Source organism: Camarhynchus parvulus, chromosome 20 (assembly GCF_901933205.1).
Source record: "Camarhynchus parvulus chromosome 20, STF_HiC, whole genome shotgun sequence".
NCBI lineage: Eukaryota > Metazoa > Chordata > Aves > Passeriformes > Thraupidae > Camarhynchus > Camarhynchus parvulus.
Window position 1 is genome coordinate 6,012,316 of NC_044590.1, and position 21,487 is coordinate 6,033,802.

The window sequence follows — 21,487 nt, forward strand, 5'->3', positions numbered from 1 at the left end:
TCAAGGCACTGCCCTGGGTGAAGACCTTGAGTTTTGGGGCTTCTTGTGAGACCTGAATCATGTCTGGGCTTCAGTCAGGAAGAAATGTTTCTGTTGTGTTGTTTGGAAAGGGCTGGGGATCCACGATGTGTGAGGCCGAGCAGGATGTGGGGAGAGAAGGCAGACTCAGTCACTGCTCCCAAAATGATGGGGAATGACAAAGACCCAAAGTGATGCTGCTCACCCTTACAGAGACATGGGGTGCCCTATTTTCCTTTCTTTCAGTGGCATAACTGTAAGAGCTCAATTTAAGCCTGTTTTGCATTAATGAAATATAATAAAGACGCTGGAAAATTATTTTAGAGGCTTGAGCTGGTAAAGTAGAGCCTCAAAACTGCTGTGAGAGCTGTTGCTGCTTCAGGCTGGGGGAATCACCTGGGTCAAGGGATAGGGAAGGGCTGACTGCTGGCTGACACCCTGAATATGGGCTCCCAACTGTCGTCCCTCCTCTTTATTTCCATCCCAGCCCCTCCTGTGCCCATCCCCACCATCTACTCTGAGTGACACTACACAACCCCCAGCCAACCCAGCCCCTCTCAGTAACAGACACACACACACTGCTCCACACCTTTTGGGTTGGTTGGTTTGGTTTGGTTTTTTTTTGGGGAAGGGGGGATTTGTCTGGTTTTGGGTTGTATTTTTTTTTTCCACTGCGGATGTTGTACCAGTTTTATTGGTAAAATTAACATGAAGCCTCACAAACGCTGGAACATGCTTTTCCTTTTAAAGAATTTCCACTGGACCTTAATGGTGAGCATCCAGTCGTTGACATATAAACTCTTACAAGCTGATGTGCACACGTGCGCCCGGGGGAGTCGGTGGCAGCGTCCTGGTGTCAGGGATGGTTTCTGCGCGATGCACTGGGAGCCCACGATTCATTTGCCAGCCTTCTGGGCCTTCTGGGCAGACTTGGTGACCTTGCCAGCCCCACCACTCTTCTTCTCCACGTTCTTGATGACGCCCACGGCCACGGTCTGCCGCATGTCACGGACAGCGAAGCGGCCTGAGGGACAGACAGAGGAGGAATGCCAGTGAGACACTAAGCTGAGCTCTCAGGGCTTGTCCCTGCAGGAATGCCAGTGAGGCACCAAGGCTGGGCTCTTTGGGAGGGTGGTGGTGGGATCAACACCCCCCTACTCATTAGCCATGTGCTATCCCTGCCCTTGGAGCAGGTTGCTGCAGGGACAAGCCCTGAGCTCTCAACCCTTGCTAGCTCTGATGCTCCCCTCTATTTAAATTACTGTTTTTTAAACTTGAACCCCATTTCTTCTCTGCAAGCTCCCAGCACTGCTAAAGCTTCCAGATATGCAACATCAGCCTGGTCTAGTTGGAGGTGTATTTGCCCTAGAACTCAAGCATGACACTTCCCAGCATGAAATGGTGGCCTCCACTGAGCAAACTTCCTTCTTTCTTCTCCTGACCATTGTTTTAGAGCAGAGAGGAGGAAATGTTTCTGTGTTCAGAAACTATCATGATTTAGTAACCATAAAGAAAAGGTCCTGTTGCTCCCAGAGGGAAAACTCAGCCTTTGGAAACCCAGCTCAGCAGCACATGGGGGAGCAAAAAACCATCCTCAGCTCCCTCCCCACCTAGCTGGGAGAAGCTCAGCATGCCTGGTATGAGCTCTGCACCCACAGAGTCCTCACGCTCCTCCACAGGAGACCTCCAAAGAGCCATTCCCTTACCAAGGGGTGGGTACTGGGAGAAGCTCTCCACACACATGGGCTTGCCAGGGATCATCTCCACGATGGCTGCATCACCCGACTTCAGGGACTTGGGGTTGTCCTCCAGCTTCTTGCCGGAGCGCCGGTCGATCTTCTCCTTCAGCTCGGCGAACTTGCAGGCGATGTGTGCGGTGTGGCAGTCAATGACGGGCGAGTAGCCAGCGCTGATCTGGCCTGGGTGGTTCAGGATGATCACCTGGGGGACAAAGCAGTGTCATGGCAAGGCTGGGAGCTGGGGGATGGTGGCAAGCGTGGGAGTGTCGGGGGTAGGACGGTGGGGACGGATGGAGACAAGAGATCTCTGCAGCCAGGTCATGGAACTTGGGGTTTATTGCAAAGGGCCTGGGTGCAGGGCCCTGCTGGGAGCTGCCAGCCACAGCTCAGAGCAGGCCCAAGAGAGGGGTAGAGCGGATGAGAGGGTAAGAGCATAAAAGGGTAAGAGAGCAAAAGCATAAGAGAGTAAAAGGGATAAGAGAGTAAAAGGGGTAAGAGAGCAAAGTTCCTGTTACAATACAATAAATCTTCTGTGTTGAATATTCTGATTCTCACTAACCAATCTAGTACAATATACAAATTCTATAGCATTTACATACAGCCTGTAAGAATCACTACATGACCATACTGTGCTACATTTTAAACCCTAAAAACTACTCTTTGGACCCCTTCTGCCAAGTTGGTAGGGTCTGCTCTGACCCTTGGACCTGTCTGCAAGCAGAGGGTATTGTTTCATCAAAAGGGAATTACCTTCAGCCGGCCACACCATTGTTTTCCCATTGTTCAGTAACTAAGGGATCTCAAAGCTTGCTTTCATTTCAATCTCGCCTATAGTTTCTATATTCTCAAAATCTTTTGCCAGGCAATCATACTTATAAGGCTTTCCTGTTTCATCTTCCCCAGCATCTGGCAGCTGGGGGATGGCGGCAAGCCAGGCGTGGTGGCACCACCAAGCCCCGCTCACCTGAGACGTGAACTGGGCTGCCTCCTGCGGCGGGTCGGACTTGCTGTCCCCGCAGACATTGCCGCGGCGGATGTCCTTCACCGAGACGTTCTTGACGTTGAAGCCGACGTTGTCGCCGGGCAGAGCCTCGCTCAGGGCCTCGTGGTGCATCTCCACGGATTTCACCTCAGTGGTGATGTTCACAGGGGCAAAGGTGACCACCATGCCAGGCCGCAGGATGCCGGTCTCCACTCGGCCCACGGGAACTGTGCCAATGCCTGCAGAGACAAGGACAGAGTGCAGCAAAATTCAGTCTGCTTGGTATATCCCTGGGCCAGAACGTGCGTTCAGCAAAGGCAAGATTTCTACACTGGTTGTCACCAAAGAACACGTTTGCTCCTTGCCTCATAGTGATTTTCAAGACCCTAGTGTTGATCTGCTGAAAACCCCCAACACTGGGATCTTGAAAATCACTATGAGTCCATCCTTCCTACTCAGAGGTTTTTTAAAAAATAAGTAACTCATAGTCAGAAAGTCCTGAAAAATCTGCATGTCTCAGAAGTTCTCCTGGAGCAGCCATGGCATGTCCTGCATGGAGGACTGGGACATCCCAGCATGTGTGCAACAACACTGTCCACATCCCTGATGGCCACACCACCAGCTGAGACAGAGAATGAGGGCGGCTCATTAAATGACTGGGATCTTTTGCACCCTGTGTCGCCAGGAGACTTTGGGAAAATTCCCCTTTGGAGGCACGTGAAGAATGATTGAGAGAAACAACATTGAAAAGAGACTGAAGAGGTTGGCTGGACCCATCTGCTCCTCCACATCCACCCTGCTGCCTCCACCTCCCCTCTTCCCACAGTGTCTGTCCTCCCCAAGGACTTGCCTCCCAGTAAAACCAGATCCCTTTGCACCAGCTGAGCTAGGGGGGGACACAGACCAGCTCACCACCTTTCACGTTCATTGCGAACAACAGCAGCCTGCATTAAAAACCCAGCTAAAATGCCATGTTCAACCCCTGCAGTGCATGTGTCCTTGGAAAAGGGTGGGAAAGAGCTGGAAAAGTCTGTGCCTGCCTGGTCCAGCAGCCAGGGAGTCAGCAGTGCTGTCCACTTATGCCAGCAGGTCAGAGAGCTCACAGAGGGGTATTTATAGCTGAGCAAAGTGTCCCCATCACCTCTGCAGAGGGAAGGGGACACGTGTCAGCCACGGTGCTCCCTACATGGCTGGCACAGCTCGGCAGGAGGAGGTGCCAGTGATGGACACCAGCATTTGGGAAGCTTGGGCAGGTCACAGCCAAGCTGCCAGGCACCAGCTTCAGTGGCCCTCCCTGCTGGTCTTGTCTCTCACCTGGGTCACAGAATGTGTTTTGCTGTGTCCAACTTGCCTGGCTAGCCATGACCTCTGGGACACATAAATTTGCAGCCATTTTGGCATCGTGTGTTCCCTGGGGGAGAGCTCACAAAGCTGCTGCTCCTCTCTGCTCCCTGGGTACCTTTGGGCATGTCCACCTCCACCCCAGACAGCCCAAGCTCAAATGGGGTTTTTGCCCTGGAGCTATCACCCTCTTCTCCAACATTATGTCTGGCTTGAAGAGTCAAATCCCTCCAGTTTCCCAGCACCTGGAAATGTCATTTCCAGGTTTCTGTGGAATGAAGACTCCAGTTAAGGCAGAGTGGCAAGGCTCACCTCCAATCTTGTAGACATCCTGGAGGGGCAGGCGCAGGGGTTTGTCTGTGGGGCGGGTCGGGGGCAGGATGGTGTCCAGGGCCTCCAGCAGGGACACCCCACTGGCGTTGCCTTCTTTGCGCTCCACCTTCCAGCCTTTGAACCAAGGCATCTGGGGAGAGAGCAGCAACAGAGAACCATAGAATCACAGGATGCTTTGGATTGGATGGGACCTTAAAGACCATCTTGTTCCACGCCTCTGCCATGGGCAGGAACACCTTCCATAAGACCAGATTGCTCCAAGGCCCATCCAACCTGGCCTTCAACACTTCCAACATGCCCTGAGTGTGCCTGTGCTCAGCGCCCAGAGGTAAACCCAGAGAGCTATCCCACCAGGACAACATCCATAAAGTCAGTTCTGCCAAGTCCTGGCTTTACCAGGGCTCTGGGGAGCTCCTTTCACTCCACCATCCCTGCAGGTTTATCTACTCCCCTTGGCTCAATCTCCCTCTCTCTCTTCTAGAAATGAGCAACACATCCATTAACAGGAGAAAAAGGATGGTAGGGGTTAAAGCCAGCAAACTCACAGCCCCCACTTCCAGCACCAACCCCTGGGCACTGCACCAGCTGCCTGGATTTCACCCTCCAGGAATGCTGCCTCCAGCACAGGGACCCCAGGGTCTGCAGCCAAGTACCAGCTACAAAGTGCTCAACCAAGGTGCTCTCCAAGGCAAGCCCCAGAGAGATGCTTCTCCCCACTCTCTCCTGCTATCACCCCTCCAGGGCCTGGATTCTAAACCCTGGCATGGGAGGGTGCTGCAAACCCGGCTGCCAAGAGACAGCATTGCTTTTCACAGATGTTCCATTCTCCTGCCTTAAAGTGGGTTTTGAAACTAAAAATTGCCCAGAAAAGAGGAAGAGAGGGGTGGAAATTGCTCAGGTACCATGGTTAAATGCAGGGAACTGCAGTGCTTTATTGGGGTGATGCTGCACATCTGGAAATTGTAGCAACATCTGGAGCTTGCTGGAAAGAAAAATTTAGTCTTGGGTCTGAGGCAACCCTAACACAACAAGCAGAGGTCAGAGTCTGCGAGGCCATTCCCCTGCCTCTGCGCAGAGAGGGTTAGACAGTATTTTCCCATTATAATGTCAAATGCTTTCTGTGTGTCCCAAATCCATCACACATTTTGTGGATGTGGCTTTTTTCCCTTAGCACCAGCACCAGTGGCACAGTGCCATGGGCAGGGTGGGCTGGGGTGAATCAAGACCCCCAGAGTGCCCCCAGCTTCACAGCCATCCCTGCAGGATGTGGCTATGCCAAGTCTGGTTTCCTATCCTGCAATCTGCACCAGCTTTGGGAAGGAGAGAAGGAAAGACAGGATGCAGCCAGGGAACTCAGCACGCATCCAAAGCATTCCGGTCAGCCCCTTCAGAGGGTCACGTCTGACGCCACTTGTCTTTCCTGGTGGCAGTGGCAGGAGGAGCCTGGGGACACTTTTGCAGTGGGTTCTTCCCAGGGCACTGCAGCTCTCGCTGTGCAGCCAGACCCACAGCCAGGCACAGCTTGGCAAAATGAGAACTGCATCCAGGCAGTGAGGGAGCCTCATGTTGTGTGCAGGATGACTCAGAGCTTCCCCCACTCTGCTGGTGCATGGCCCAAACGCCAGGCAGGGACCTGTGCCAGCAGCTGCTGGTGGCCACCTGCCCACAGGCTCTGCTCTCGAGGATGGTGGCCACCAGGTACCCACAGCCCCCATCCCTCTGCCCCACACAGCTCTGGCACACAGGAAAATAACAACCTCTGCCCATGTCCCTCTCTCCAGGGGACTTCTGACATGCCAAGAATCAGGCAAAGATGAACTTAGACACCTTCTGGGAACAAATCTCTGCAAAACCTCAGTATGGCCTCAGGGTGAAAGGCATCTGCAAAACCTGGTTTGTGCTGCCTCCTATGGCCACCCAAATAAAACCTCTGTCATGTATTCTCCAAATCTGCTCCCCAAAGAGCAATTCCTACTCCACCACTCCTATGGCAAAAGCAGGATCTGACCAAATCCTGCAGGCAGACAGGCTCCAGCTCCCCAAAATAACAGCTGAGCTCCAGCTCTTTAACACTCAAAGTTTATTTCACAGGGCAGTCGCCTTTCCCTGATTTTTCCCAGCCCATGAGCACCTCAACACCCCCATGCACACACCCCAGTGTTGAGGCTGCAGCCCCAGGCAACCACACCAGAGACTGGGAGTGTTTGGGTTGCAGCATCCCATGGGGTGAAAATCTCCCAAACCACATTGGACTGGCCCCATTCTGCCAGCTGGAGCATCACAAAGCTGCTTCACAGAACACCCCACTTCCCAAAAAGCTCTCAAATGCCAAACTTCGATGGAAGCACAGCCCCGCTGACATTTTTTCAGTTGGCCTTGGGATTCTGTGCAACAGGGCTGTGGGCTGGAGTCTCCCACACAGAGCCAGCTCCAGCCTGATGTACCACCACACCTCCCCTTGCTCAGAGGCAACGGGAGCTGCAGGGACACCATGGCTCCAATCCCCACTTTCTGATAAGTCCCCTGACAGACAGACAAGTCACTTGACTGCCTTGTGCTTCGGTGAAACCTGTCCAGAAATTACAAGTGAAAATAATCAGAGCTTTTTCAGGCAAGGAAAAAGAGAAGAGACATCTACACCAGGTTCCTGCTTAAGCTTTCCCAGAGATGGTGCAATATGAGGAGGAGGAGTCTGTCCCTCAATCTCTCCAGAAGAGCTCATGCTCTTCCAGACCAGATCAGGTTTTCTTCCCAATTCCCTAGGAGCCAGTTGGTTCCTTAGGACAAAGGAGAGAGTTGTTTCATGCCCTGCCTTTTCTCAGGCACCACATCACACTGGGAACCTGCCCTGAGACCCCTCTGCAGGAAGGGGGTCACAGAGCCCCTCCTGCTCTGTGCCTCCCCTCTGCTGCCTATTTATAGGAGAACTGTTCAGGATCATCTTCCCAGCCCAGCAGCTGCTGACATTTGGAGCCTGCCTGATTTGAGGCACTCAGGAACCACGGGGCTGGGTTTGGCATGGCCGTGGCTGACCTTTATCCCAGCTCTGCTCCTCAGGGAACAGGAATCTCCCAAGCACCCCAATAATTCCTTCCTTCCAAGCCATCCCAAGTGAGCTGCCTTTCCTGTGCATGGCAGGAGCTGTGTTTCATGGCTGTGTGAGTTTGCATTGCAGCACTCCCTTTCCTCAGGCCTGTGATCCCTGACCTCCCTCAGTTGCTGCTGGACTCGTGGATTGCCTCCCTCATCACAGAGCCCTGCCCTCACCCACAGGTGATGTCCTGAAGTCCCCCTAAGCATCAAATTTCCCATTGGTTTCACAAGAGATTCCTGGGGTGTCTGATCTGAGCAACTTGCTCAAGGTCACACAGAAGTCACCGGGAGAGCAGGGACCTTCCCCTGGCCAGAACTTTCCAGCCCATCATTTCTTTAAAAGACTAACCCTGAGGCAGCTTTTTCTCCAACAAAACCAGTGTCAGAATAGTTATGGGCAGCCTGTCTGCCAAAAACCTCCATCCTTCTTAAGCTGGTGTATGAAACGATGGCACGGGCCCACCCAGAGCACCCTGCCTTTGTCTCCCCACGATCCCCATCGCAGAGGGAGTAAAAACCAACTGGAAAAGGAGCAGCCTCAAAGGGATGCTCTAGGGAACTGAGGTTTTGGCATGGGAAACGTGGTGCTTCCTGGAGAAAACATCACCTGTAGGAGATCCCAGCCCTGGAAGAGGAGGTTTGGCCATTGCAGTGACACAGAGCATTGTTGGAATAGGGGACCTGAGACCCAGCTGCCCTGTGGGAGCTGCTCCAAGCCTGACCCCAGATTGTGTTACTCCCCTCAGAAAACAATGCCCTAAAAACACACCCTCTGCTCCCGCTGAGAGTGACAATTGCTGCTCTAACGTCATCATGAGCTCTGACAAGGCCAAAACTCTGTTCTGGCCAATCCCAGCCCAGAAACAAAGCCAGACGGATCATCTCCTGAAGGTGCTCATGTTTAGCTGCTGGGGTGCCTGGCCTGGGCACAGCACCCACAAACAGTGAGCCCATCCATCCTGCCCAGAGCCGAGCAGAGCTCCATGACACATCACCTGCTGCCAGCACACCTATGTGCACAGCAGGTGCATGAAATGCTTGCAGAGCACAGAGCTCATCTCCAGCCCAGGTAAGGATCCTGAGGGTGGGGGGAGAAGTGTAACACAAGGCACACTTACATTGGGAGAGGGCTCCAGCATGTTGTCTCCATGCCAGCCCGAGATGGGCACGAAGGGAACTGTGGCCGGGTTGTAGCCGATCTTCTTGATGTAGGCGCTGACCTCCTTGACGATCTCGTCGTAGCGCTTCTCGCTGTAGGGGGGCTCTGTGGAATCCATCTTGTTGATGCCCACGATGAGCTGCTTCACCCCCAGGGTGTAAGCCAGCAGGGCATGCTCGCGGGTCTGCCCATTCTTGGAGATGCCAGCTTCAAATTCACCCACACCAGCAGCCACGATCAGGACAGCACAGTCAGCCTGGGGGAGAGAGCAAGAGAATTGCTGCACAGCCCTGGTGACACCCCAAAGGCTTTGAGCAGCTGCCAGCTGCTGATCTGCCTTAAAACTGACCCAGCTGTGCTATTTCAGACTTGCCAACCCCACACGGTTCTGCATTGTGGGTGGGAAACCAATGTGGATCCCTCCTGGACTCTGACCAGGACCTCATCTTGATCATCTACAGACAAGGTTTTATTTAAAACCCTGCTGAAGTCTTGCAAAAAACCTCCCTGGGTGATGGGTGTGACTCCAGGAAAGGAAAGTGTTCCCTAGATTGCTTTTGTACCAAAACACACAGCAGAAGCTGCCTGGGTTTGGCAGAAAGCCATGCCCAGTCCAACTGGTAACTCAATGGAAATCTCACTGGGCATGCAGTGGGGTTAATTCAGCACCCATCAGTCACAGGTGTGTCTGATGGGACAGGAATGTCCCACGACGAAATGAGGGGAAACCCCCCTACTCAGCAAGGGTAGGCCATTGGGTTTGGCAATATAATGTGGGACAAAGACAGCTGTTTGAGGAAAAGGGAGGACAAAATATCTGTGGAGTCTCCTTTATCCAGTAAAACCTAGTGTATTGGAAGTTTCTTGTATATCTCATCTATCTGAGGCTAAAATGGTGTGGAGATGCCCTCACACAAAGGCCTGTAGCTCACAGCACCCCAGCACCAGGCAGGCCACATTCATCCCACCTTCTCATGTGGGTGGAAATGGGGAGGAGAAACCACCTCTTTGTGTCCAAAGACACCCAGGGAAGTGCAGGACCATGGCGTGCTGGGTGCCCTGGTGCCATTCAGTCTCTTGGCTGGACCCTGCTGAACACTCCTCCATGTCTGCTCTCCCAACTCCCCACCCCCAAAAGGACTGCAACAGCTCCTGCACGACCCTGAGCTTGTGAACAACCCCAGCCTCCCCCCTCCAGCAGCCCCACATGCCCTGGGCCCCATCCCTCACCTGGGAGGTGCCGGTGATCATGTTCTTGATGAAGTCCCTGTGGCCAGGGGCGTCAATGATGGTGATGTAGTACTTGGTGGTCTCAAACTTCCACAGAGAGATGTCAATGGTGATGCCACGCTCGCGCTCGGCCTTCAGCTTGTCCAGCACCCAGGCGTATTTGAAGGACCCCTTCCCCATCTGGCCAACACAGAGGCAAGAACTGGTGAGAAACCTGAGCCCACAGCACTGGTGATGGCCTCCCACCCTGCAGGGCACTTCCCAAGCTCACACAGGGTCACACCGCAAACATTTAAAATTCCCTAAATTCAGGATCTATCAGTGGTCTATTACTAAAAAATACAGGTGAAAGGAGATACTGTTCTCAACATGTTTCTCAGCAGGATGCAGGAGAGGCTGGAAGAAGAGCCATGAAGTGAATTTGGGAGTGGGGCTGGGTGGGCAGGAGTGGAGGCAGCAGCCCATGAGGTCTCCTCCATGAAACACTCATCATGGTTCTGCACTGCTGCTGGAAATCCTGTACAGAAGCATGGAAAGCTGCTTCTTGTCACACTAAATGTCTCTGAGAGGATATTTATGTATTTATCCCATTTCCTAATGCTAATGAAGTTATTGAAAAATGTGAGTTTATGAGATTTATTTTATTTCCCATCGAAGAGATGCACACAAAGGGACGTGGTCTAGTGGTGGGTTTGCCAGTGCTGGTTGGACTCGATGATCTTAGAAGGCTTTTCCAACCTAAATTATTCTCTGATTCTGTGATTTTAATCCATGACTCATACTTGTGAGGCAGCTGGTTAGTGGGAAAGGGCATTGCTACGTGAGTGAGCCCAAAACCGGCAGGGGTGGAATGGGTTAAAATAAAATGAAATGAGAGATGGTTGCTATGCGCAGAATAGAAACGTGATTGATTTTTGCCACAGAGTGTGCAAATTCACAGGAAAAGCTACTGTGAGCTGCAGCCAGACCAACTGTCATTGCCAAATGGCCAAAATCTCAGCCAACATTGTAATGCAGGAAATCACGCTGGGGGAGATTAGCTCCAGTAAATCTTTCTGCCCTGTGATAAAGCACATTCCCTGGTAAAACCACGGCGGCACTTTTGGGAGGCCCTCTCCTTTGGGCTGGAGCCCTTTGACGTCACTGCACCAGGGAGAGCTGGATTTCCCTCCAGCCTGGAGGTCATGCTCGCAGTCTGCACTGACAAAGTGGAGATGGGGCAGGACAAACCCACCCTTGCTGCCCACACTGTGAGCTGGGGCAGTCAGGGGAGCTTGGCCAAAGCAAGGGGTTTAAATGGGCTGCAGCCATCAGCTCTTGGCCTCAGATACAAGGAGGTTTTAAGGGAGAGAAAGGAATTTAGGTCATTTGCAGATGATTTTGTGGTCTCCTATTATTACGCAAGGTCAGAGCTGTGATATCCTGCTTCCTTCCTTCCTTCCTTCCTTCCTTCCTTCCTTCCTTCCTTCCTTCCTTCCTTCCTTCCTTCGCCCCACTGCAATCACAGTTTCTCCTGGCCCATTATCAATCACCAGTCAGAGGGAAGCACTTCCTGATGGCAGGTACTGAACACTCCAGGGATGAGCCCCCCCAGGAAAGAGAACACAGCATCCCACCCAAACCTGCCGTGCCCACACCCTGCCCGGGGGCTGGTCTGCTGCTCTGCTCCATCTCCCACACTCCAGCCCTGTTCCCAGCCAGCACAAGGAATTAATGGTGACAGCCTGTTTCGTAACCGCTGAGTGCTGCGATGACTTTGCAGCTTGCTCCGGAGGATTAAGGGCAAAATCCTAAAGCCAGGGGCAAGACTTCCCCTCCTCAGAGGGGAGGCCAGGTCGAGGAGCTGATGCCCTATCTCCGCTGGGAAGCTGTGAGCTCTCACTGGCATGGAAAAATCCAGAATCAAGTCTCTGCTCCTCAGCATCTTCCTGACACTGGATTTAGCAAGGGGGTAGAGGAGGAGCTTGGAGGTTTTTAGAATCACAAAATGGTTTGAGGGGGAAAAGATCTCAAAGATTGTCTCATTCCAACCCCTCTGGTGTGGACTGGGGCACCTTCTACTAGACCAGGTTGCTCCAAATTCCATCCAGCTTGGCCTTGAACGCTTCCTGGGATGGGGCCAGATTAACCCTTTCCAGGGCTCACATCAAACTCCCCCTTCCCAGGGAACGGGGAGGAGTCATCAGAGTGTGCTCATTCACTGCTGGAAATGGAGACACAGCAGGGAATGGTGCATTTGTGCATTGCATTAATAATGGGCTCTTCTCGGGCAGGAGGTCAATCAGCACATCCCACAGCCTCTCCCCCATCAGCAGCCTATTCCCTCCCTCCTGGATGGGGAAACTGAGGCACAGAGCAGAGCCCTGGCTCTCCCATGGCAGCTGAGTGGCAATCAGCACCTTCTTGCCATCAGCCATGTCCACACACACAAAACCAGCTGCTCATCACGTGTGAGACCCCCCCAGAGCTCAGCATCACACGTAACATGAAGACAAACGAGATCCTTTATTTAGCAAACAGTTTCCCTCCTTTCATGGAGTGTATTCAGTTACCCAGGGCTGGTGTTGAAAAACCCAGGGTATTATCTAGCTCTGCACAATACCTTCCCTGTTCAGTGCCAGAAATAGCCTGAATTTCCCTCATCGAACCCCAGTGGAGGGACAGCTTTCTATTCGGAGGCCACAAATACTGATTATTTAATTTTTTTAAAAAACAGAACAACTCTTCTTTCAAAGATACTGTTACCTCTGCCCTTGAAGCAAAAGGAAAAAAAAAAAAAAAGAGAAATCCTTGCTCTTTTCTCTTAAATAAAATAACTGACCCTGGGGTTTTTTTGTTGGCCTTTTGGGTGCACGCAGGCCTCCATTTCCTGTCAATGCCACCTAATGGAAGCAAACCCTTCCCCAGCCCTGCATCAGAAAATGGAGTCTGTAAGCTCAGTCAATAGGCTATTAATAGCAGCCTCCGGTGCCCGCGGATCCTGGCAAGGCAGTGAAAGTGCCTCTTCAATTAAAATCACTGCAATCACATCGACAATATCCTCACCATGCCTTATCTGATCTTGTAGGTAAAGGGGGAGAATTTGTGGAAGGATATCAGCAATCATTTTAAACCAGGGGAGAGGGATAATTCTGTATGAAGGAAGAGGCTATTTGGCTTAAGGATGCAAAAAAAAAAGGCTGAAAGTGAGGCAGGAAAATAAGGGATTTAACTCAGATGCTATCAGCAAATGAAAAAGGTTAAGGCAGACAGACAGAAAAATGTGAAATCAAAAGTAGCAGCTCTGTAAATCACTTTTTTTTTTCAATTAAATGTGAGATTTTGACCAGAAAAAAAAATGGGAAAAAAAAAAAAAGTAGGGATATCTGCATTCCCAGAGCGATGACGACAAGCCATCTTCTGAGTGGCAGGAGCTGCCCTATGGATAACACAGCCAGGCTGTTCCTGGCTCACCCACCTCTCTAGAATTTACCATCATTAATTTCCCAGCACTCCCAATTGACATTTTTCTTCCCAAGACTGTTTTTTCCTCTTTAATCTTGGTGTTTGCCACATTACAGGTATCAGGTGGTGCTTTGCTGTGTGACAGTTTCTAAATGCATGCACGATAAAATTGTTATAAAATGCCATCATTGCAAGGGTCAAACAAAAGAATTTCACTTCAATGTTCATATTTCCAGCCAGTTTTCTATATCATAGGCTGCCAATCACACTACACATCAGACCACCTGCCTGAGGAAAATGGGAATGAGGTTTTTCAACCGGATCAAATGAGTGGTCCAGCTGATGCTGCACCTTGTCCCCAGCAGGCACTGGAAACTGATGCTTCAGAGTGAAATTCAGGCAGCCCTGACCCATGCAGGGAGGGATTATCAGGTTTTCCCCCCTCACACACCATATTTAGAAGGAATTTCATGCCTTGAAGCACCACGGTTTGTGGCTTTTCCAGAATCCTAGTGATTACTGCATCTTGCAGACCTCGGCGTGCCCCTGCCCTCATTAACAGCCGGCAGCAGGGAGTCCCCCAGCTCCGGAAAAGAGGGTGGCCAGCGCCCAAATGGCCTATTTTCCCAAGGCCAGAGAAGTCGGGAGGGCCCAGGGGCGCAGAGGGAGAAAAATAGATGGGAACAAAGGGAGAAATGGAATGCAAGAGAAGGGCAGCACCAGCAGAAGGGGAATACTGCCTGCGGGATGCTGGCGGGGATCAGCGCGGAGCATCCCCGCGGGTGGGAACGCGGGGTGGGGGCGGGCTCCTCACCTCGGCAGCCTCCTTCTCAAATTTCTCAATGGTCCGTTTGTCGATGCCCCCGCATTTGTAGATGAGGTGCCCGGTGGTGGTGGATTTCCCAGAGTCCACATGCCCGATGACGACGATGTTGATGTGCGTCTTCTCCTTCCCCATGCTGCTGGGCTACGCGGGGCTGGCCGGGGCGGGCGGCGCTGGGGAGGGCGGTGGGAACGCAGCTGCCTTTTTTTTGGGGGGGGAGGCTGGGAGGGGAAAGAGTCAGGAGGATCAAAAAGAGCCCCCCTTGTGCCAGCCCCCTCCCAGCCCTTGGGGAAAGGCTGTCTTCCCCTCGCCCCACCTTCCCGCTGGACCATGCGCCCGGGGGTGCCCGGCCTCGTCTGGCAGCTCTGGGTCAGAGCCAGCCCCCGGAGGAGGCCAGCCGGGCTATTTCGGGCTGCCACGTCCAGCCTCCAAGTCTCGGCAAGACGCCGTGTTAATCGGCATCTTGCCCTCCGCCGCGGAGACCCCCAGTTCCCAGGGCTACGTCATCGATGCTTCGAAGGTGCCCTTCCCTCCTGGAAAACCTTCCCGACGCTCAGGGGTGCTCCCACTGCTGCCTTCTCGCTCTTTCCAAACCCGAGGGCATCTCCTGCATGCCCTGGGAGGAGCCGAGGGTGCCCGTCCTCCCGGGCTGCCCCCACCGCTCCCCAGCTGGGCACAGTTCAGGTGACAACAGAGTGTCTGCAAAACGGGGTGGACAAAAATAGCCCTCGCCTGCTCCCCCGAGCGGGGCTGGAGCAGCGGGGCTGCCCAGGGCTCCTCTGAGCCTGCACTTGGGGGGGTTTATTATATTTTGCTGGATGGAACAGAGGGAGGAGGCTAAAAAACGCAAACGGATATATCCGGGGAGCTGTCCTGGCATCTCCCGGCGTTGCCATGGCTCTGCAGCTGCACACAAACCGGGCACAATTAGGAGCTTTAATCTGACGTCTAATAAAATCCAATTTCACGAATCTGCCCGTAGAAGTAAAGGAGGTCAGGAGGAGTTTGCTGCTCTAATAGCGATTCAGTCATGCGGGTGGGAACATTCCCAGCGAGAAGCTTCCCTGGGCAGCAGGAGCGGCGGCTGTCCCGTCCCTCCTGCCCTTGAGCCCTGCCAGCCCGGACCTGGCCATTTTGCGGCTCCACTGAGATGCTCGGCCCCGGAGCTCCGAGTCCTGGGTGCGGGTCCCTCTCTGCCCTGCAGACCCCTGGCACACGGGGGGAGATGCAGGATCGCTTTGGGAATTGGGGAATTTTTTTTATTCCTTCCCCACGGCGCTAATGATATCCCTGCCCATGGCCGGGGGGGTTGGAAGGAGATGATCCTTAAGGTCCTTCCGACCCAAATCATTCGAGGGTTCTATGATTCTAAAGGCAGGGTGGGGGGAGGGGAGGGGGGAGCCGGGGGGGATTGTCAGGTTTTCCTCCTCATGCACGACATTTAGAAGGATTTTCACGTCCCGAAGCACCACGGCTTGCGTGTTATTTCCCACCTGCGGGAAGGACGCACCTGCTGGATGGAGGAATGGTCCAGCCCCATCCTTTCCTTCCTGGGGGTACCCCCAGCGCAGGGGCTGACAGCACCCACACACGGGAGGGGGGCACTGATCTCCCGCAGCCCCTGGGGCAGGACACCCCCCCTGCATGCCCGCTGTCCCCCCCATCCCGCCGGGGTCCCGCAGCTCTTACCGGGGCGGCGGTCGGGGCGGCCAGAGGCTGCCGGCTTGGGCTCCGCCGGCTTTATCTCCGCGGGAGGGGCCCACCTATCGACGGCGGCAGCGCAATGCAGCGGCCCCCCCGCACTACGGCAATGCGGTACCGGGCGGGGGAGGAGGAGGAGGAGGAGGCGCGGGGGGGACGGGGGGAGGAGGAGGAGGACGAAGAGGAGGAGGAGGAGAAGGAGGGAGAGGCGGGAGAGACGGGGAGGGAATGTGTAGGGATGGGAAGGAGGTGGAAGGATGGAAGATAAAGGGATGGAGGAAGATGGAGGGATGGGGAAAATGGAGAGGGATGGGAAGGTGAAAGGGTGGAAGGCTGAAGTCAGAGGGAGGCGGCAAGATGGAAGATGGAGAGATGGGAGGAAAGTGGAAGTAGAAAAGATGGAGAGACAGGAGACATAGAAGATGAAGGCATGAGAGGGAGATGAAGAAATTGGAGGCAGAAGGATGGAAGGATGGGGAAAATGGAGGAGAAATGGAGAGGCGGAGGGGTGGAAAATGGAGGGATGGGAAGGTGGAGAGATGGAAGACTGGAATCAGAGGGAAACAGCAGGATGGAAGATAGAGGGATGGGGGAAAGATGGGAGGATGAAAGATGGAGAAACAGGAGAGATAGAAGATGAAGATATGAGAGGGAGATGAAGGGATGGAAGAGATGGAGAGACAGAGGGATGGGAGGAAGACAGGTAGATGGAGGGAAGGACTGTTTGGAAGACAGGGGAAATTATGGAAGTGCTGGCCCAGGGAGACTTGGGCTCCCTGTGGGAACCTGGGAAGGGCCAGGGCTGGCTTTGGAGGGGGCCACCAAATCCCACATCCCTTGCTGTGCCCCCAGTGGTGCAGAAGGGCTGTGCTCCCACCGGGGCTGGGAGGAGAGGGGTCCCTGCAGGGCGCAACACGACCCTGGGCAGACCCTGAGGGCACAGCCCCACATCTCTGCCTCCCTGGGAATGCATTGGTCCAGGAGCAAGTGACAAAGCAAGGGACAAACACAGCAAAACAGATTTCTGCACCTGCAATGCATATGGGGGCTGCTCAAGAATTTGTGATTTAACAACATCATCTCATTTTTAATGGGAAGTGGGGTTCAAGTCCTAGGAGGACGAGGAAACCATAAATCATAAACCATAAACCTTCAAATATAATGACATTTTCTTTGCATAAAAAATAATATATAGTGGTCAGAATATTTATGTCTGTGTCAACTGTGCATTTCCAAGGCCAATACAAAATTTTCTGTGTCCCAAAGCCAAATATAGGTCAAAAGAAAGCTAATTTTGACTAAAGCTATGAAATAACCCAGAACAATTTTATGGCCCAGACCATCCTTCCAGTGAATTTAACAGCTAATTTAGATACCCTTATGAAGATACTCTTACCTTCCTAGGCTAATGGTTAAAAACTTACTCATTATGTGCATAAAAATGTTCCTAACTTCTCATTAGTGCTTAAAGGGAGGCCTTTTTTAATGAATATTATAGCTCACTGGTATTTTCTTAGAAATTTGATAGTCAAACTATCTTTTGTTTTTATGAAGCATTCCTTGCACAACATAAAATGCACCGAGTGCCAGGAAAAATAAAAAAGAAACTTCCAAGGAGAAGGCTCTAAGAGGATTTAAAGAGATTACCCCAGCCTTGTTTTGGGACAGGGGTAGAAGCTTTACCACAGGTCTGGATGGGCTGGAGATGGACAGCAAGTGTGATAACATGGAGGAAGGAGAGGTTTATAAATCCCTTATTCTTCCTATTCATATTTTAGTCCTTTGCCCTTTTTTTTATACAAGGGCTGAGGCAGCCTGGGAACAGTGGGGCAATGGCTGAGTTTAATAATGAAGATGGGCATGGAGTAAATCCTGGTCACCCCTGCCAGGTGAGCATGGGATGGGCCTCTCCTGCCTCCTTTCCTTCTCCAGTAAAAAGAATTTTTGTTTCGCCCCCTTTTCCCAGGCAGGAAGAAGGGAACTGGGCAGTGCCCTGTTCTGCACTGAAATAGAGCCTGACGGCCCATCAGCCTATAAATAGTCCAGGACCTGAGCAGGAGAGAGGGCTCTCAGACCTGGCTAATCCCGGCTCCCTTAAGCCACTTTACCCCAGCCTGGAGAGGCTTAAAGGCACAGCTGTGTGCCCAGGTTTGCCTGGCACCCGGGCCAAAGGGCTTCACTGAGCACATGTGGTCCCGGGGACCATCAGCAGCCATGCCTGAGCGGAATCATTTTCCCTCACAACAAAACGGTGTAAATTTGCCCTTAAATGTTCAGCCGTGTGAAATAACAGAGACCCGAGGAAGTGAAATCCGAGGGGTGAAGTTTAGCGCCTCGTCTGCCTCCATCTGGTGTCAGATCCAGGGCTGAAATTCCCCTCCATCATACTGGGGCTTGATTCACCCTCCCTGTAAGCCACCACCAAATAATTTAGGATGACTCAATAAAACAGAAATCCCCTTCCCCAGAAGGGATGGGCAGGCTGCACACAAGCATGGCAGGGACCTCTTACTCCTCTCATCATCATCACCTCCACCCCATCCATCCCCACAGCCCCTGGGTTGAGATTTGGTGCTTTAAACTAAGCTAAAATTTCCATTTGCCCAGACATAACAACTGGAATTTATTTTTTTCCCCCAAGAGGCCCTCACAGTGTGACTGGGAGAGGGAATAATCCGCAGTGCTGGTAATTTGTATGGATCTGGGATGTGCACACTCCAGGCTGCCTGCCTGGATTTGCCTGGCTCTGGGGGTGTTCCTGCCCGGGAGTGTTCAGCTCACTGAGCAATTGTGTGTTTGTGGTTATAAAATGCAGCAGGTCTCCTCTGAAGGAGGGGGTTTGGGGAAGGCAGATGGCAGCCACAAGGAATGCCAGCCTGGATGTTGCTCCAGGAGCTCTGGTCTCACAAGGGAGAAGTTGGGGCTAGACACAGGAATGGCTGTAAATTGCTGTTTTCTTTCTATGCAAAGAAACAGAGTCCTTGAAAGGAAGAAGAGCAGCCTGGCCCCGTGCAAGAGCCATTGGGAAAGCAGATCCAAGGGGGGTAGGGCAGTGGTTGTCCTCTAAAAGCCAGTTTGTGGACAGAGTGGAGGCTGTTAGGTTTCCTTCTTCCTATGTTCAGGCTTTCAGCTCCTTCCACACCAGCTTTGGAGGCTTTGCTGAGGTTTTGCTCCCTGATATTTCAGCATTTACCATCTGCTGGGGGTGGACAAGCTCTAAACACCGAGGCACTGACCATCCTCTGCTCGTGCACTCGTGCACCCCATGGCAATCCTGACTGCTGGTGCACACAAACCAGGCATTCCCATTGCAGTTAAACCCAGATTAACTGGTGTGAAAACAGGGTGGGATCCCCTGCTGTACATCCCAGGGGTTTCTAGAGCATGTGTACCTGGGGCTGGCTTTGAGATCACACTTTCCAGGTCCCTGTGTTTACATGCCGTGACCCTCCCAGTGTGTTTGCCTGGCAGCACTCCTGGCCCAAGGCACCAAATAGGAAAAGATCATGGGATTATAGAACCCCAGACTGGTTTGGGATGGAAGGGATTTTAACCATCATCTCATTCCAGCCCCACTGCCATAGGCAGGGACATTTTCCATTAGACCAGTTTATTCAAAGCCTCATCAAGCTGGCCTTGAACACTTCCAGGGATGGAGTAGATTTCATGAACTTTTAACATGAGCAGGTTTTTCAGCTCATGTTCATGTTGTAGACCTGGAGAGGAGAGATAAAAACAGGATTTATGGGACAGAAAGGTAGGGGAAGGAGGAGAAAGGGAGTATTTTAAGGTCCTGCACTCAGCTCATGCTGCTGATACCTTTAAATTGGAGCCAGAGATTTAAAAATAAACTTTGGAAGTGATAACAAGACATCCAAGTCCTCCAGCCACTTGGCCAGCTGGGGATGGAGTCTGGTGTCATCCCTGATGGGACAGCAGAGTACCTAGGGCAGGGTGGGCTGCTCCTCAGGACCCACCACGGTGCTCACACCACTGGGACCTGCCCAGTGGGGTTTGATCACTGCCATTGGGGGTCCAAGGTGATCTCAGGTATCAGTGCTGGAGGGACAATGCTTAAAGGCCTTGAAAACTGTCCCCATCCCTCCTGGATGTCAGTGGTAGCACACAGCTCCAGAGGATGCTCTTCAGGAACCCCTTTTCCACCAAATATCTGAGTGATGGGGTTGAGGCTGTGGAGGATAAAACTGCTCAGCCTGAGCTGCTGTCCATCTGGGAAGCAGCCAGGATGAACATTTCCATGCCCTGAAATATCTTTTAGCACCAGGGAAGGAGACAAGCACCATTTCATCCACATCTCATCAGGGACACTGTGACATTTCTGGTGCCTGGATGCAGCATCTGTGGGGGCTGTGAGACTCTGATCCCTTAAATCTCCCTGTGAGCTGAGGATGGGGCAGAGCCCAATCTAGGTCAAGCCCAAATGAGATAAGGCACCTCTGCCCTGTGCTTTAGTGCTGTTTGCAGGATGCTGCCTTGCCCCTGGACCATGCTGGGTTTTCAGCAGAGATATCTGGTGCTGTGTCAAGCTACACCAGATTGATGTGTTTGTTTTGGCAGCTGCGCACATCTCCCAGTTAGGAAAAGCCTGATTAATCCCAGGGATGGCTTTTCCTATCAAACCACAGGCACTGAGTGAAAAGAGCACTGACTGCCCACATCTTCTGATGGCTTTAGTGGAAATGTTAAAGGAGATATGTGGAGAACAGCATGAGCTTTGGGTGCATCCAAAGGGTGAAAAAAGGATCAGAGAATTTAATGAGATTTTTTTTTTTTTTTTCTGAAGCAACCCCTATAAAAGCCCTAGGGTTTATATTGGTGAATAATTTGTTTTCATGTGGTGGTAGTGACTGGCAGTGGCATCTCCCCTGATCCCACAAACATGGTTTTAGGAGTTTTCTGCAGACATGGATCCTGCTCAGTGTCGCTGCTGGTTTCTGCAAGATGATTTGCCAGTTTTTAGAGAGGAACGGATGAACCGTAAGTCAGGAACTTGTGGAAGCAAGTTCACCATGAGCCTCTGGATTGCAGCAAGCAGCTGTCATCTCTCTTCGCTGGCTTTTCCAAATTGGAGACATCCCTTTTGCACAGGTAAATCAGACACTTTGTGACTCTCTGTCTAACTCTCTCCACGATGTATTTTTGGATCAGACTCACAATTCTGGGGGTCCTGATGTCAATTCCCTGTGCCCTTTGGGAACTCAGACTGCAGGTGAGGACAGCAGAGCTGCTCCCATCACCATGGGGACAGTGATCCATGCCCTGAGCTGACTTTGGTTTATTCTCCTGCCAATGAGGCACTTGGGTCACTGCTGCACATGTCCCAGAAAGGCAGAACATGATTTCCACACGACAGGTAAAATATGCTGCTCAAGCACTGTGCTTCAGGAAAGTCTTTCCCTGCATTTCCAGGGCATTCCCATTTCCAATTTAAACCCACACAGGCAGGGGAAGATGTCCAGGCATTTCTGTCAGGCCACAACCTGAGCATGGGCTTGGTGTCACAGCTGCTCTGGCTCTGACCAGAGATGGCCCCGGTGTGGCATCTAGGATGAATATTTTTGGGTATTTTTTATCCATAGGTGGCAGCAGCTGCCCGTGCGGGG

General features: G+C 52.3%; 1 protein-coding gene across 1 annotated transcript; it reads right to left on the reverse strand.

Annotated features, from left to right (window-relative positions):
* Positions 1-693: 693 nt before the first annotated feature.
* EEF1A2 (eukaryotic translation elongation factor 1 alpha 2) lies at positions 694-16,167 on the reverse strand. The gene is made up of 8 exons (XM_030963118.1): positions 15,852-16,167; positions 14,154-14,383; positions 9,896-10,075; positions 8,625-8,921; positions 4,393-4,543; positions 2,722-2,978; positions 1,725-1,959; positions 694-1,042 (listed from the first exon to the last, which is right to left on the reverse strand). Exons 2-8 carry the CDS (start codon positions 14,295-14,297, stop codon positions 915-917), a joined length of 1,392 nt encoding a protein of 463 aa, XP_030818978.1. The 5' UTR covers positions 14,298-14,383; positions 15,852-16,167; the 3' UTR covers positions 694-914.
* Between the last annotated feature and the right edge of the window lie 5,320 nt (positions 16,168-21,487).